This window comes from Phalacrocorax carbo, chromosome 3, assembly GCF_963921805.1.
Source record: "Phalacrocorax carbo chromosome 3, bPhaCar2.1, whole genome shotgun sequence".
In the NCBI taxonomy this organism is placed as follows: domain Eukaryota; kingdom Metazoa; phylum Chordata; class Aves; order Suliformes; family Phalacrocoracidae; genus Phalacrocorax; species Phalacrocorax carbo.
Genome location: NC_087515.1, coordinates 68163610 through 68182032, shown reverse-complemented (window position 1 = coordinate 68182032; position 18423 = coordinate 68163610). Strand labels below are relative to the sequence as shown.

At 36.3% G+C, this 18423-nt stretch overlaps 1 protein-coding gene across 14 annotated transcripts in view; it reads right to left on the bottom strand.

Moving 5' to 3' along the window:
- The window catches only part of EPB41L2 (erythrocyte membrane protein band 4.1 like 2), a 122429-nt gene that overhangs the window by 24011 nt on the left and 79995 nt on the right, over window positions 1-18423 (bottom strand). For all 14 annotated transcript variants that reach the window (XR_010372205.1, XM_064447296.1, XM_064447283.1 and 11 more), the window contains 7 exons: window positions 13683-13758; window positions 11960-12178; window positions 11399-11486; window positions 9644-9796; window positions 8377-8474; window positions 4088-4260; window positions 860-1041 (listed from right to left, as the gene is read on the bottom strand). Coding sequence is in view for 13 of the 14 variants with exons in the window: in XM_064447296.1 (XP_064303366.1) it covers window positions 860-1041; window positions 4088-4260; window positions 8377-8474; window positions 9644-9796; window positions 11399-11486; window positions 11960-12178; window positions 13683-13758 (989 nt within the window). In the remaining variant the exon portion in view is untranslated. The remainder of the gene's footprint in view (window positions 1-859; window positions 1042-4087; window positions 4261-8376; window positions 8475-9643; window positions 9797-11398; window positions 11487-11959; window positions 12179-13682; window positions 13759-18423) is intronic.

The following is an 18423-nucleotide window of genomic DNA, read 5'->3' as shown; positions in this document are numbered from 1 at the left end:
TTCAAAATTATTTCAACTTGCCAGCAAACAAAAAAATGCAACGGTTGGGATTTGTTCCCTTCCTACACTTGAATGCAGTGGGAACTTACGAACCACACAGAGAAACTCAGCAGTCCCCTCAGGAATCAAATAGGTACCTAACTTGCAAAAACGTTTGAAAACAAAATTACTCTTTAAATATGAAAGTTCTAGAGAACTGCCAGAAAATAATTATGTCCAAGACAGAACAGCAGCAGATTTTAGCTGACACTATGAAAGGAAATTTTTACATCAAATCGTACAAGATCTGAATTTAATTTTTTTAACCTATTCCCCCAGTAGCTCAAACAAACAGGACAATGAAATGGTTGTTTGCTACAGGAACAAACTGAAGTACTCAACTTCTCACAGAAATCTACACCTCAGTCAACATACAGGTTTTTAAAGGATGAAATAATTCTGCAATAGCTACAAAACCAATACTGTTACCTATGGTAATTAAACAGTCATAATATACCCAACTTTGTAGAATGTACAAAACTGGATATACTAACTTTTTTAAAAGTCTAAACAAACAAAGGAAATTAGCAAAACATTATTTACCTTTTGAAACACTTTTTTCAAGAACTCATGCAAGCTTACTGAGAATTCAAACTAAGTTTATAGCAACAGAAGAAACCCGTAGTCAATGCCATTTAGAAGTTCGTATTCTCTTTTGCTTACATGCACTTAAGTTAAACCTACAGAAAGCACTTGACAATTTTCCTTTAATATTTTAATATGGTGTTCTGTATGATGCTTAGAAATGATAGGCACTAAATAACAACAAATGGACACACCCCACATGAACAAATAATTTTGATGTGAAAGTTAGCCATACCTTTCCATCCTGAGGCAATTCTAATTGCGGAGTTTTGACTGGGCTTCCATCTTCTTCTCTGCCACCTTCTTTTAACTTGGCCTGACCAGCAGCTTCAATGTCAATAATTTTATCTCCAGCAGCCTGTCCTCCAGCAGCAGGGAGGTCTCTTAGCAGACTTTGATCTGAGATACCCATGGGAGCTATTAGAGAAGAAAATAACTTTGGTTAATTGGGGTAAGTTGGAACACTTTGTTTTTAAGATTTCTTAACATAATGATTTTACGGTGATGCCAGCAATGAGCAATACAGGGTAATTACTGAGTGATGCAGTATTTTTCAGCTTCTTGGCTTTGCAAAAAGCCTATGGTTCTAATTGTACTGATATGAACAGCAATGTACCTCTGTCATAAAATATGCACTTACTATGCAAGGGAAAAACCTCACAGTATCAGGCAGGTATTTAAGTATCAACTTTCTCATTACTCTTGGAAGACAAATTGAAGGTATGTTCTTTTGTTATGGTGATTTACACAGTCACAAGAGAAATCGACAACAGTATTTTGTAGAAATCCGCTATTTTGAGAGGACTCCTTTAATGCAATATAGAAATAGCTATGCATGTAACTGTCAGTATTTTTATTCTGGAACCTTAGGTGAAACTGCAGAAACAACAGTTCGGTGAAAGCAAGACTTTTCCTCCCTATATGCTCGTGAAAAATGGGAGGGGGAAATACTGATTATGTATACTTGAATATAGTCAAAGCACAAGAGAGTGAAAGGCCCTAAATTAGTTTTTTCTCTTATTTGATTCAGCGTAATAGGATTAATAAGCAGGATGGCTTCTTTTAAAGTCAGGATGACTGGCTTAGTCAAAATAGTAGTAATGAAATAAAGCTGAATTCATTAAATTGAGCAGCTTTAAGAAATACAACTTTGATATAAACTTAATTCATTTGGCAATCTTCTGTAATACCTCCATATGCCTTGAATTTACAAAGCCAAGGTACAGAAAGTAGGGAGGAAGATGTATTCCTTGGAGTACCTTTGGGGGATATCCTCTTTTGAAAATAGTCTCAGCTCCACATCAGAGACTCCCTTAAGCTGCTAAGAAGCCATGGCCAGCTAACGGCAAATGTGGGATTTGGGATGTTAGGCTTTCTGGGCCTCTCTAAGTAATAATTCCTGCAATTTAAGCTTCTGATCCATTCTTGGGTGGCAAATTGAGCATTTCTTGGGTATACATCCCCTAAGTGCCACAAGTAACTTTTGACAAATCACAGAATAATTTAGGTTGGAAGGAACATGTGGAGGTCAGCTAGACCAACCCCATGCTCAGAGCAGGTCCAATTAGATCAGGTTGCTCAGGGACTTGTCCAGTTGAAGTGAAGCATATCCAAGGTCTTTTTAAATTCTTATTCTTAACTGAAATTTGCTGTGTCTCAACTTGCAGGCACTCCCCATTGCCTTATTACTGGGCACCTCCAAGAAAAGCACGGCTCCATCTTTTCTGTACCTTCCCTGTAGGTAGCTGTAGACAGCAGTATATCAGTACAGCCTTCTCTTCTTACAGCTGAAGGACCTCAGTCCCCTTCGCCTTTCCTCATATATTACAGGCCCCCAGCCCTCTGACCAGCTCGGTGGCCCTTACTGGGCTCACTGCAAGATGTCAATGCCCATCTAACACTGAGGAGCCCAAAGATGGACACAGTACCCCAGATCTGGTCTTCAAAGTACTGAATGGAAAGGAATAATAATTTCTTCTAATGTGCTGGCTATGCTCTTGCTGATACAGCCCTGGATACAGCTGGCCTTCTTTGCTGTAAGGGCACACTGTTGACTCATGTCCAGTTTGTCCAGCAGGAGTCCCCAGATCCGTTTTGCAAAGCTGTTTTCAGTGCAGGTGGTCCCCCAGCATGTAGTGCTGTATGGTGTTACTCCTCCTCAGCTGCAGGACTTTGCGTTTATTTTTGTTGAATTTCAAAAGGCTCCTTTCAGCCCGTTTCTCCAGCATGCTGCAGTCCCTCTAGTGAGGGCAAGGTAGGAGTGGAGCAAGAGTAACCCTTAAAAGGATGAGTATGCAACTCCAGATATTTGGTATGAACAACAGCACTTGACGTGCTGCTCACAAGGGAGAGGCAGAGTGCAAGCGCACCCTCTACAGGATTTCTCGTTTCAAGCGTACACTCACAGTATGAACCTACATCTGGATTACTGCCTGAAGAAAGAACAATAAGTTGGACTTCAAATGAACAGTCTAAAACTATTCCAGCCTGCAGATGGCAACACCAGCAAAATGCCGTAAATGCTGCCAGGAACAGCTGGTTTCATTTGAGATGAAGCCAAAGATGATTAAAGGGGAAAAAAAAAAAAAAAAGAAAAACCAAGAGGAATATTTCATCATGCTCAAAATTTTCACTGTGATGGCTCCATAAGAGTGAAAGTTTGGGCCTGAACACACATGGATACACCTCTGTATTCTTCAGACGATGTACAAGAGATCTCAGAAAGGCTTGCTGATATTATCTCAGGCATAGACAACTTCACTGCTGCACATTATTTTTCTGGAGAATCTGTCTACCTCATTTATTTCAGAAGTGATTTAGAGCAAAAAATGTGCTTCTACATCTTGCTCACATACTGCTGCTATACCTGCCTTTGGAAAGCATGCCTGTTCCTAATAAAGGAAACCAGAAGGTTATGTCTGCTCAAAGAGACCAATGCAATGACAGTAACAACACAAGAATTCTAGCTATTCAAACAACTTCAAAATAAAACTTGTTAACTAAGCACAGAACTAATAAATATACAGGATAACAATATACTGAACAAAATGATATAAAACTAGAAGAAAAAAACTTGTTCTGCCTTTTCTATTTGGTGCTGAGAGGCACTCAGGCCAACCCAGAGCCCAAAAGATGCTGCTGACCAAACAATTCTGATCAACAGCATATAGAGCACGCCTACCCCGTAAAACGGATATGAGTAGTGATCAGATGCTGTACGTCTAACATAGACTCCTCCATATATTAACAGCAGTGCCATACAATTTAGACAGTGACTTAGCTTACTGTTTAGGTCACCTAAAATTGACAGGTAACCAAAGTGGCTACTCCTCACATCACCCATCAGAAACTGAAATCTATACATCTGTCAATTGATATTCTGGCCATCCATAATGTCAGCATTTTTGAATACTGGTCAGATCAGAGTGACAACACATTACACTGAATAAACAAAATTTCATACCTCCATCAAGGCTCCTGGAAACACGTTTGCTTGAAGTACGCTCAAAGTACGGAGCTGGTCTGTCTATGAGGTTGCTAGCCTGTCGCGTCTGTGCTTGCGTACGACCACTGTAGCGGAACTTGGAACCCAATGTTAGAAACTTGGCTTTTGGAGGCTGTTCTGGTGATACAAGTCTAAAAAGTAAATATGATGAGTCAGTTAAAAAGACTTTATGTATTTAATGAGGTACTTTAAAGCTACTTACCATGTTTCAACTCTAGGCCACCATGCATGATTTGTGCACTCCAAGAAAGGGTTCTACCATAAGATCTGAGAACTTCTAAAACAATGCATGTTATTTACTATTTGCAGTAGGAATTGAAGTGATGCTGATAACCACCACATTTTCCACAGTGTGACTAAGCATCTGGGATCCTTATCTTTTGGTGCTACCTTGGTTAAATGGTATTTTTTCTAGAAAGCTGAGGCCATTATAGGTCCAAGTAGAATACCTTTCAGATCTCTTTCCTTAGAATGTTACTTATAGTAGAAACTATACATCCCACTTCTACTGTCTTTCCTACGTTCCAGGGTACCAATATAGCTGCTATTCCTCAAAGTTAGGGGATGGCATCTCAAAGCTGCATAGAAGGCTGTACCAAGTGCAAAAAGATTGAGACAACTAGAGTGTTGTGACCCAACAGTAAGAAGTTTAACAAGCTAGATTCAGACTCCAGTTTCTTTACAATATCATTTATAGATTTTTATAAGTTAATGCTTACTGGATATAAGGAGGGGGAAAAACCAATATGCTTATTGTGAAAAGGGTGAAAAAAGAGATGAAGTTACAAGTACTATTAATGTGGGGTATGTGTGTTTGTACTTAAGTGCTAGTGTCAAAAAGTCTTAAGTAACAATGTGGCAGTAATTGCTACAAGGAATTCTCTGTTCCACCACTTTTTCACACCACATGAGTTTGAAGAGACAGGTCCTCTATACCTCCCTGAATTTCCTTCAGTATGAGGACTTCAGGCTCTTATTCATCTAACCCTCATTGCTTGTATTTTGTTTTTGAAATCTGAGCCATCAGCTTCAGCACTGAGGGTAGTGTTTGTTCCAGTGCCATCCCTGCTGATAGGATAAACAGTCATCACTGCAGGAACTCTTCCTAGTCTCAGCTTCTCTAGGAAAGTCTTTGATGTTGCTCCCTGGATCAGTATAGTGCCGCATATACATACTCACCCAGCATGGCAGTCTCCATGGCCTATTCTCCCTCTGTATAAAACCATGAGACTATTACAGATAGAGCTTTTTGATATGAGGATCTGCAAAGAATGAGAAGCTCACTGAACATCAGCTTCTTTCAAGCAGAACCAGCAACTACTGTACCCTTTGTACTTAGGATAGCACAGATGGGCAAATGAGACTTTAAAGGATGCTGACTTTGTTCTACTCTTTTGAAGCATTTGCACAGGGAATATCTGTGTCATTGGAATCTAATCCAACATGTGTTAAGACAGTATCAAGTGGTGGGTTCTGAAAACTGACCGTCATTCTAAAGATATTTCAGCAAAACTGAAGAATTTTCAGATCCTTATCAAGAAGGACGGTGAGCTAGGTAGAAGGTTACCATTTTCTCTAAGAGAGGGTGTTTATGGCTTTCTCAGAGTGCTAGCCAGAAGGATCCAATCCTGCATGCTTAAGATGCATACACACGCACCTGAATCCTAATTCGTTCCAACACATTTTTAAAGAAAACAGAATTCAAGACAGACTAATCCACCCTGCTGCACTAAGGCCACTTATATAATAAAGTCACAAGTATCTGGAGCTTCACTTTCATTGCTTTATAAAACAGCCTTATGCAATCTTTGTGACAATTTACTTCTCCACATTATTTCCAAGACAGAGGGCATTATGCGTTAAGAGGAAGAAGGCTTAGAGGTTTTTTCCAAGGTTTCTTCTGTTCTTTTCCAGTCTTGGCAAGGCTACACCATTAACTGCCATTTTTGTCTTCCACCCTGCTGAGATAAACTTCTAATCTTTTAACATGGAAACAACAAGAGAACTAATTACTTCCTGATTAAGGGCATTTGAATGGACTTTTTTGTATTACAAGCTTAATTACATAAAGTAACTGAAGACGATGCTTTTACCATTTTAAGACATTCTGGGGGGACACCGAAATAATCACGAAAACATCATAAAGCAGAATTATAAGCAAGTTTCTGCAGCCATTGGTTAAGACCCAGAGTTGCACACTAAGCTTACCTCAAAAGATTAATGTGGATACAGAGTCTGACTGTATTTCTTCAAAAATCTTACTGGAATCCTATAAGGTTGAGCTGATACAAGTTAATCCAATGCCTTTTCATTGTTATTTGCAATATAGTTCATTACAAATTTTTATCAAGAACTTCATATGCTGGCTGAATTTCCCATACATTAAAAGAAGACGGATCTTAATGTAATTATTTAAGAAAAAACGAAACACTAAGAGACAACACCAGGAATCTTACAGTGCTACATAGGGCATGCTAAGAGATCTGGAAGCTAAAAATGTACATCTAGATTGAATACAGACTTCTGTGGTATCACATACAAGTTTTACACGTGCTCGGAAAGAGCTAGTCTCTTTGTAGCAGTTGCTTTCCGGTTTATATTGGTTTTTTGTGGGTTTTTTTAAGAAAAACAGCGCTGGATTTGTTTTACTTGTTTTATATCAGGATGAGAGCTTCTGAGGATCTTCTGATGACATCAGTGGAGTATATGGATTCTACAGAATGGTTCAAATATTTGTTACATAATTCTCATTATAATGTAATTCCTGGTTAGTAAAAGCCACTTCTGACTGGAATAAAATCCAATCATTTTTATTATGTCAGAATTTCTGTACTAAGATTATCTAAAATGTATTAACATTCCTAGAAACTTATATTTGGAAGTGGCAGTTCTCAGTTTCGGATTTTTAACTTCCATAAGATTTGTTTTTCCCTATTCTGCTCCATTTTATTACTATAAAATTAGGAAATACGGTTTCCCAGCAAAGCCAACTACTGCATGAGTTATTTGAAGAATGTTGCTAATTTTTTAACCGCAGACAGAACTGCATGCTATTTGTGGTAATGGACATCACCAACCAAAGCAGACTTCAAATTCTAAAGAATATAACGGTGGACTATCTTAATAAACCTAACCAGTGAATCATGTCAAACATGAAAATATTTCAAAATTAAGTGCTTCCACATTAAGCATTTTGAGATTGACTGCCAATCCTAGCACAAATTTAATATTGCATTCAAGAATACTCTACACTCAATGAAAATCTGAATACTGAAAACCATCCAGTGAGAGAACTCCAGTAATGAACTGCTTAGGTCTCATGTTCCCCAAGTTCTTTAAAAGGTCTCAGTCTAGCAACTATATTCAGTGTAGACGAGTATGCAGAGACAGTATTGCATCTACCCTAAACCAAAATTGATTTTTAAAAAAACAAAAAAACAGAACAGGCTGCTGAAGGAGAAAGCCGACTTTTTACATACCCTAGTTACTGCGCTCATTTGAAGCAAGAAACTCAGATTCAATGCTTATAAAATGTACAACAGATTCAGCCTTATCTGTGACTCCTAGGCCACGTGGGGCACAGATTCCCTCACGGAGTTTGTGCTACTATATAAAAATCAAATGAAGATTTTTCAAATTCCCTTTCACTGGAGGAAGCAGAAACAACTCTGTGGCCTATTGTTAAAGTGCTTATTTACAAATAGACCAGAGTTTCAATGATCAATTCAGAATTTTATGTTTACCAGTTACTGGGGAAAAAAATGTCAAGTTAGTTATGGATTATCATATAAACAAATAGTGGTCTGTTTTTAAAGTGATTCTCTGTTCTTTAAGAATGATTGTGTACTCAGGCCAGTTTATAAATAAGCAATAATTCAGCTGTAAGCATTTACACTCAGCAGAATATTCTGGTAAGTGAAATGAATGAAGATACTGTCAAGCCCTGAAGGAATAAAGGACGGCTTTCTAGATGGTCACTCCGAAGACCTGATTTCTCATCAAGGCTTACATATGATCACTAGTTTAGGTTTGTACTGTTAGCACTCTGAAAGTTTAAATAAAACAGTTAATTGTACTGGAAATCTTCAGAATTGGTAATTTGGGGTCAATGATTGGTAGGATATCTTCTAAGAGCTGCTACTGGACTGAGAAATTACATGGAAGTCTTCTCTATTTTCCTCATATCCTTTCAAAGAAAGATATGAGCATACCTGGTAAATCAGGAGAAGCAGAGAATTACCATTTACCTGAAGAAAGTATGGTGCTCCACACAAACCTTCCATAACCTTTTAGCAGCCCGATGGTTTGGCAGTTTGAACCCAATCGTGCTCTCAAACTGTTCCAGCTGGAAAGAATCCACAAATAAATTAGCCCATTTCCTTAAGCTGACTATTAACTAGCAGGCAGAGTTCAGATAATTCCATTACTGTAACAAGCTGTAATTGTCCTCTCATAAGACTTCACAGGATTTAGAAAGAAATAAATCAGAATTTCCAGCCTTGTAATAAAATTATACTTGGCAGGCTAGTCATGATGGGTAAATAATCACAGTATCCCTTCCTACTGTATTAATGATTCTTTTGAGAAATCCAGTAATACTTTAGTGTTCCTTGCTGATTTCCTGACTAGTTGCCCCATGTATTTATTTAAATGCATTAAGTAATTGTACTGCAGGTACTGCAGTTTCCTTGAATTTCATAGAAGTCTGAAATCCATACTGCAGTGTTAAGCTTACCTGATCCATTTCACTATACAATAGTTTCTTAGCAAAAAATATTACACATATGCACTATCAGTGGAGTGCAAGAATACACCTGTGCTCCAAAACTTATAATCTACAATGTTCGTATTGTACTGTTGGTATTTAGACTTCTCTTTTATTTTACATATTTATGCAGTAAAACCTACCTTAAACATTTTAGAATATAATTTCAGAAAGCATTATAGTGTTTGACTCCACACACACCCCCCACCCCCACATCTCCAGTTACAATGTGTTCAAAACATGACACCTCCCCCCCCCCTTCAGGAACTCCCACAAACTTATAATGGTATCTGAAAAGAAAGCTGAATTCACTATTTCCACAGCAGCTAAACAGAAAGAGTTATAACATCCTAGAGGACAACTCAAGCCTTTGATTACACATACAACTAGATGCGTTCACATTTAGTGAACAATTATACCCAAAGAGGAAGAGAGGCTGGCTCTCCCCCAGGACTGCAAGTTTGTATAGACAGTAAGACCGTGGCCACTGTGACTAGCTTTCCTCGTTAAAAAAAGTTACAGAATGGTATCTATTAACAAAAGAAATTAGATTTTCTTCTTGGTTTGCATTTACTAATTAAGTGTTTAATACAATCAGTAGAATTTGAAGGGGAAAATAAAACCCTCAAGTTCTGCTCAAATCCAACCTAAGCCTTTGAGGACATCTGGGGAAAAAAAAAAAGGATATTATCTTGTTGCTAGATAGAAATGATCTCACAAAAGACACAAGTCAGAAAGGTACTACTTACTTCTGCTGGCCTGACTTTGATATAGAAATTACTTCGCTTATAGGAAATCTTCAGAATTTTTGGCCAAGCAAAGCGGTTGATCCGGAGTCTGTCTTTGTAAATGAGCAGTCCGTTCGCACACACACCCAGCATGATATCCACACCTTCAGAATCCTATCATGTGTGAGACAATTTCATAAAAATCAGTTTAATAACTTTCCAAACCAGTAATTATCACTGGCATACCTTGAGAGAATAATGCAACTGGGACTTGTTTCATATTCAAACCTGAAAGACCCTGACAATGAGATCCGCAAAGCAGAAGTAGAGACTAAAGCCTATATAAAACTAATATACTTGGCTAAATAATGGCTTTGGCACTCATATGCCACTGCATATGCCACAGTTCTGGAAAATTCTTCGATATTCTAGCATTAGGGACTAAGTTAACGACTTACAAGTGAGGAAAGGTATTGTGGGTGCACTACCAATAATTTCAACAAATATTCAATGCAGAAAAGCTAACACCAGAACCTTCCAATTTAAAACAGTCAGTGAAGGTCTGAACAAGTTGGTGATTATGGTGATTTTTTAGTCACCTACTATTCCAGCAAAGATACAGGAAGTAATGGACAGTTGGCTGAAAATGTCAACGCACATTTCCAAGTGCTGGCAGGCCAGGTTTCTGAGCGTTCTGCTTCACTGTCAGTGTTTGATGCAAGTTTTACAGGCTACAGAATTTACCACTAACTGATAAGGCTTCCATACACTGTACCACTACACAATACAGCAGAATCTCATGTGCCCCCCAACAACAAATCAACTACATCTAATGCCAACAATGTTGCTAATATGTTGCTGCACTGGCATAACTAGCAGCTACAAGCAGATCCTGGCAAACAGCTGTTCTAATGCTTGCAGCTACTTCACTACAGCAAAAGAAATCTCCAGTAAAACTCTAAAAATCTAAGTTCCTTAAACACCATATATCAAGTTAACTGCCACACTGCACTTGTATTAAAAAATTAGTATATGTTACAGACACAGTTGATGTAAGAGAACAAAAATTTAAGTCTATTTCTTTCCAGTGCTTCTAACAGAGCACAGGAAAAAGTCTATGGAAAATTGCGAAAACAAGTGGGCATTGTTTCCATATGAAACAAAATTAAACAATGTTTCTCCAGTACTTAAAGAGTTCTGGTTTTCTTTTTTAAATATAGGGCTGATATGCTTACAATGCATTAATTTTCCTAACAGTTTGAGACTCTGGATTTGTGTGAGGGAATGGGAGGGGGTTGGTTAATTGGTTTGCTGGGCTTTTAACTAAAAAAAAAAAATCCCACTAGAAATGCAAACTTGATTTGACCTACGCAGAGGAGTGGGAAAACAACAAAAAAACCACCCTTCCCCAAGACCTCCCCCCTGGTTTTAACTCTCGTGATATTACAAAAACAATCACATGTTATTCTGGGCTTTACTTTTTTGCCCCACATCTCCTTGGCATCAGAAATCTGACATTTAAAATTTATTTAGCTGCCTTTATGAATAAAATATTATTTCCAAGCTGCACATATGCCTATGCATTAAACTTAGATTTAAAATAAATTCTAAGGATGGTAGAGCTGTAAACTGAGTAATTATCATGAGCAAGAGATAAAAGGCTTATATTTAAGAACTGAGGGTATTAAGTTTTTAAAACAATCTATATATACTATGCTGTTTTATACTAAGCATGTCTATCCTAAAAGAAAACAAAACAAAACCAACCCCCAATACCTTGGCATGATGTAAATCCACTCCATACATGGACAGTCTCTTAGCATTTTCTAGGAACTGGGAATCCGCCTGTGCTGGAGTCAAGCCCCTAAAACCATTGAATAAGTCTTGAGTTTATTGACAACAGAACTGAGAATCAAAACTGAGTGGAATCCTGGGATTCAGACACACAGAAAAACCTCAGTTTGTAAGGTATCAATAGCATTTTTGCCCTAAAGGGGAAGTGTTCTTTCAGACCATATTATATTTCTTTAGTAGAGATTTCCACCTTTACTCTTTCAAAATATTTAGCTGGATGTTGCTAAAACTAATTCATATGCTCTGATAAAATTTTTTTCTCCAAAAGTTCTCTTAAAGAACAAGATCAAAAGATCTTAGTGAGGCTACTGTTTTCAAACTGGAATTTTTAAATACATGGAAGTAAGATGTTCTAGTTACATAGCAAAGATTTCCGAAGTAACAATGGCTTCAGCTGAACAGATTTACACATACTCTTAAGAGAATTGACATACACCTGACAAAGCACAATGACTTCATTTAATCTCACTGTATCTGACACACCTGTGCGTTTTGTGTAGCTCAGCTACTTTCTCTTCCATCTCTTGAGTTTGATTGGGTGCAAATTGGAATTCACTGATATAGCCACTGCGGTGCTCCTCGGGGTCATGATCACCCAGCTCAGCCTGCAGGGTGTATGAACCAAGGAGGGCATGAGTCACAAAAGAACATGGCAGTCGACCAGAAGCAATATCTTGACGAAGCTGTAGGCACAAGAAATATCTGCAAGAAAACGAAAGAAGAAACAAACAAAAACAAGAACAGAGAAAGTGTTACCAGTGTCAAGTTTGAGAGATATGGCAGAATTCAGAGATGCATGCAATCATATACGCTTATTTTGAAATAAGGCAATGCATTAATAATTTGTTACACCTCACATGATTTGAGCATTACTGCCACACAATAAATTTCATTTCCATTTTTACGACTCAATATTACTTTCATAAATACTGTGAAGAGCAGGAAAAATCCCATTTCTGATATAAATGAATGAAAAACTGTATCTAGTTTGTAACAGAAGCTAACTTAGGAACTCCTGCATTTCACATTGTAGCCTGCAGGTATCTAAGGTTTCAAATACAAACCCGTGCATTTCCTTTGACATTTCCCTTTGGCTGTAAAATTCTGATTTTTATATCCCTTGTAGTTCATGAGGTAATCAAATCATGTAACACACACAACAAATCCAGTTTAGTACTGAACCCATAACTGCCTTCCTTAAACCATGTACGTATTATAATTTAGTATTTCAGGTACTGCATACTTCTACCAAATTTAACGAGTTAACAATCAGTAGACATCCTACCCTAGTGCACATTTTTAATGTCAATAAAAAAAGTTTTACAAGTGAAGCTTAAATTTTAAGGAATTTAGCTTTAAGGTATAACCTTAAAAATGTTCAACTGATAAAAGCATGCAACTGAAAAGCCAATCAATTTACTGAAAAATTTCAAACAAAACAGACTCTTAAATACACTGCATTCTAAATGTCTTAGACTCTTTGTATTAATATATCAACTAAATGCTTCTGTAGCTATCTTATTTTGTGCAGATGACTGATCTGATGCAATGTGTAGTAACATATCTCCTGCCTCAGCAGATTCAGCTAACTCCAAACCAAAACTAAATCTTTAGGTTTTCTATAACTCCTGAAAAAATGAGTGTGAATCCCCCACACTCTACACACTGGTTATGTTAGTCTTTTGATGCTACTCTTTAGGTGCCTAGTAGCCACTGCATTCTAAGTATTTTCTAAGAACTTTGGAAGATAATTATTTTCAGATGTTATTCTGTTTTATGGTTTTATTTAATGCATATGCATAAAACTGTTTTCACAAACCTAGCCTAGATTATTACTGAAGTACTTTGGATCCCCTGAGCTTTGCTCTTAGTATCAAAACTCACACACACTCATTTGCTATATAATAAAGCAGCAGCCTGACAATAAAACACTAGCTTCTTTCAAATATGATCATTCGCATCTTACCTCCCACCCAACTCATAACGCCACTTATCAATAAATTCTTCTTTCTCAGATTTCTTCCTTAAGTTTTCGCTTTGCCTTTTCAACCTTGTTCCAAAAAGCAGTTGATGTAAGAACATCTGTAGTGTTCTACAGTAATACCCAAACCTTTTACGGCATCCGGAAACTGAAGAATAAATTTTATATGGCCTTCAAATTAGACTAACAGTAATTTTAAAGTTTAAAATCAGGAACTATGCATACCTAGTGATATCTTCAGTCAACTGTGAAGGATCAGGGGGATAAAACTTCACGTTAAAGGTGAATATCCAAGGTAAACCTGAACACGGAAATGTCTGATTATTAATCTCAAACAAGTTGAAGCAATCAAAGAACCTTACTAAAAAATGTTAGGCAGTCATATAAATCACTGAAATCTTGAGGAAAATTTTCTCCCTCTTTTTACAGTATTTTAGTAAGAAGCGTAGATTATTTTTCGTTATCAGACAGTAGCTCAGTCACATACAGTGGAAGATTAGCATGTTAAAAATAAATTTTAAAGGATGTTGCACAGTAAGTTATGTAAATGTCACATTTTTAATTTGAAAACTAGCATAATATATTTCACTTTTCAGGGTTCAAAGACACTTGCATTGAATTAGTGCTTATTTCCAACTCCTCCAAGGCTAACAGTCTCCTCCTGTGTAAACTGACTGTTAGCCTGAGAGACAGTACAATGTCTATGAACATACATGTCAAAATGAGGTCTGCATGGTATAGAACAGACAGATAATAAGCAAATTACTCATTCATACAGAATGTGTGGAAGAAAAAATATTAGCCATTCCTTCTTTAAAATATTTTTTGAGAAGCAATACTTTTAGCAACTATAATACCATGATATTTCAAGTTTAAATTCTAATGTGTTAGAATTGTTAACACCACACGTTTTTAAGTAAAAGCATGCTTATTTTAGTTAAGCATTGTTTAAATTTGCTTCATTTTAAGCATTAGTATTTTAAACTAGAATAATTTGACAAAGCATAACATATTGCCTTTAGTCATAGCTCTAGTGTAAAATAAATTTTTAATATTTGAAAGCTTAAGACTGTCATCAATAATTAAAATACATTCTCAGGATGTTACTCAGCCAGTTTTGTAACACCATGTGCAAGAGGAGTAAGTTAATTGGAAAGTACTAATAATTTGACTTTCCTAATTCAAACAGATTTTATTAAGTACAATACGGACGTACATATGTAAAAGAAGATTCCAAAATAAGAGTCTAGGAAAGTAACTTAATAGTTTGGTTTTGCATGCTGCTTTAAAGCAAATGCAGTTGAGCTTCATCATATCTTGCCAAACAAAGAAAGTAACACTACAATGCAGATCTGCTAAAACTGGTAAGGAAAGATAAGAAAAGAAATCAAAATATTATCAAAACAAGTAGCCATTTTATGTCTTTCACCTTTTCTCCTAATGAGAATAGGTGAAAGACCTAGCAAAAAATAATCTTTGGTAAAAGAAGGTAATAATTTTATAAAGGTTGTTAATGATGAATTTTGGACAGTAAACAATTTTAAAAATCCATCCTACAGAGATAACTCATGCCTTGAAAAAGTGTGTATTTTAACAACAACAACACTGAAATGCCATTTCCAACATAACGCTAGAAAAGAGTGCTGACATTTCTGTTTAAGGTTATTTTATTTTTTAAAAATCCTGTTTTAAGTTTCACAGCTATTAAAGATGAAGAGGTGCTTTGTGTAAAAAGATATTTAATATCTTTCAACATTTCAATAACTGTATTCATTGTATAATGACTATTCAATAATGACTATTCATTGGAACACTTCAGTTTCTGCTTAAGTGTGAATCTCAGTCGCCTGGCTACTAAGTCACTACTTCTTTTTGAGAGCTCAGGGTTTTAGCATATCATAATGTTCCCAGTTATCAATTATTTGTTAGAACAATGACTGATAACTTTGCTTACAAAATAAGGCAGGACTCCTTAAATAACAAAGCCTGATTTACTGGATGTACATCTAGAACTGAATTGGGTAAAATATGCCTCATTGCATCATCTACTGCAAGACAGAATTAAGATAAAAATACCTTTAAAAAATGTCTAACACTAATTAATACATATAGCATGACAAACAGAATTAAAGCTGGAATAGCTTAGCCCACTTCTATCATTTATCTGCCAGGGAATTAGCATCATTTAATGAAAAGCTGCTGATATTGAAAAAGCCAAACTTATGAAGAGAAGCAATTGGGCCCAAATATCTATGCAAGAAGTGTTCAGGGGTAGTTGTCATGTTAACAGGACTGTCAGATGGGGAAAGATGGATGAAGGATGTACCCTTCCACACAGGTTTAAACCAGTCTTCGAGTTTTCCTGGGAAGAAGCAATGTTTCCTGGTATGAATCAATTTTTCCTGATCTATATTGCAGTTAAACTAGTCACAGATGAACCCCTGTTTAACATATTTCTCTTTCTTGTCAGCATTTCTACAGTTAGCTTTCAGAAAAACTGTAGCCAGGAGACCTAGACACCATTTGAGGGGAAAAAAATAAATCTATATTCTCTATAAAAAGCTAAAAAGAGCATAAATCCTCTGAATGTATAGACTATGTGAAAAACTTCAGATGTTTACTCATACTAATTCCATAGATAATCCACTGAAAAAAATATCGTAATTGACTTTGTCCTAAATATTTTCCAGTTAGTGACCTTACATTTTGCCTGATTACTGAAAGCACATTTATCCCCTGAATATAGAATAGCAAGCATATTACAATGTGCACAGTCTATATTTATACTTCTTACTACAGCATACTGTTAATAGCTACATAACTGAGGCATACAAACGTAATTGTCTTCACACAATAATGCACACTATTACTAGGGCTTTGAATTGGTGTCCCAGGCGAAAATAAATAAATCTGATATTTAAAGTGATATTTAGCATTCTGTCCCTGATAAGACTCTCTGTTTTGATGTTTAATAATATGGACTATAGAAATACCAAAAATTTTTCCAGCCAGCTTGTTACCTCAAAAATGCTTCTGAGGCAACTTTAGGCACATTCCTAGAGAAAAAGAATGCAATATAACCAACCAGCTAGCAGCATACAATTAACATGATTCATCCCATTTTAACTGGGAAATCAGTAAAGGGCTTTTTTTTCCCCCCAGTAAAGGCTTTTCCTGGCTTTTACTTATGATATATCTTATATTTCAGCTAAGATTTTTAGGGTACTGTGTAACCAGGACAGGCACACTACTCACAAGCAGATGTAAAAATGCCCCATAAAATTAAGAAAATGACTTCTATAATTTTTCTTAAATTACTGTCAAGAAAACCAAAGAAATGAGGAAGATCTATATCCAGCCCACATTTTCAAAAAATACATAAAAAGCAGAGTACAGACAGTGCTGGTTGGACTGACAAGATTCTGCTCACAAACTCAGAAAACTCCAAAGTGCAAAATTGTTCTTTATAACTAGTAGACATACAGAAGCACTTCTGCAGGACAACTCTTCCCTTGGCCCAGGTACTTCATTCTCTTTACCAACTATAAGCCAGACACTAAGCCAGACCTTAGATCAACATTAGCTACAACATTTACAGAAATACAGCTATTTGTGTAAAATATATGATATAAAAATAAAGTGACACTGAATAAAGTGACCACCGTATTTTCATGTCTAAGCATAACCATACATTGTTCGCATTAAAACCAGACAGCCAGAGCTGTACATTTAAAATACAAGCCCTTTCCTTAAATAATTCTAACTTACCATAGCACTTTTAAATACAAACTTTAGATTTCTTAAGTATTTTAGAACACCGTGCTGCAAAATTCCAAAGCCATGTTATATTATTCTCACAGAATTGTGTTTATGAATTCATCACCATTTGGTCTACTGCGTAATTTGAAAATATACTTATTTAACAATATCATTAGTCTTGTATATCATACTCTATCCTGAGCAGTTGTTTAGACTACCTTAATTGTTCACTAAGTATGTCTCAAAGACTAGGCCACCATTGTATTTGGCTGTTTAAGTTCCCCAATCTGAATGAATGGATGCCTATTAAGAAAAGGATGTTGAACACTCTTCAGCATGCTTAAAAAGAAACATTCAAAACTTATAGCCAAAGATTTGTCACCAGCTGCCTTATATATTATACAATTTCATCTGTTTTAATCGACTTCCATGGAATTAGAGGATTTCCCTCATGCCCCTCAGTAATTAAAATGAATCAAGTAACAAGCAAATCAAGTTTTCTGTCTTCAGTCTTTCAGTTAATCACTCCTTTCTAAAAAAACAAAAACAACTTTTCTATCACCATAACCATTATCTCTTAATGCTAGTGGACATAGTTTCTTTCAACCCTAGACTGCTGAGATGGAACTATATACATAAGACACCACTGACTCCCTTCATAGCCAATAGAAGAAAAAGGGCATTTGGTTTGGTGCTCTCTCACACACCTATTTCAGAATGCACTCACTCACCCCCTGAAAGTGGGTGTTGCTTCAAAAAACATGTGCATTTTCCTTAGGTGGACACAGTTAACCTAAATTAGATCAGATTAGTCATATCCTGATACAGCAGTGAGTTTCTAAAATCTTTCTGGCTAAATAAGTATTGTTTGACAAAAGACAGTAAGACAATTTTACAGTTGGCTTGAAGAGTAAAAACAGTTAAATGAATCCTTTATCAGGTAAGAATGTACAAAAACCCCTATACCATTCTGTTCTGCCCTCAGCACATCCAAATACTCTCAATTTCATAAAAGAAATACTAGAAATAGATTTAATTGACAGAACATTAGCTTAGATTTGAACTGTTCCACACAGCATAAAAATTTAAAGAGAAGAGAATGTGGAAGAGAATGAATTACGTCCACACTAAAACCAGGATATATCCCAAAAATAGTTTCAAAACTTGTGTGAAGAGAAAGATAACCACGTCTATAACTCAGTTTCAT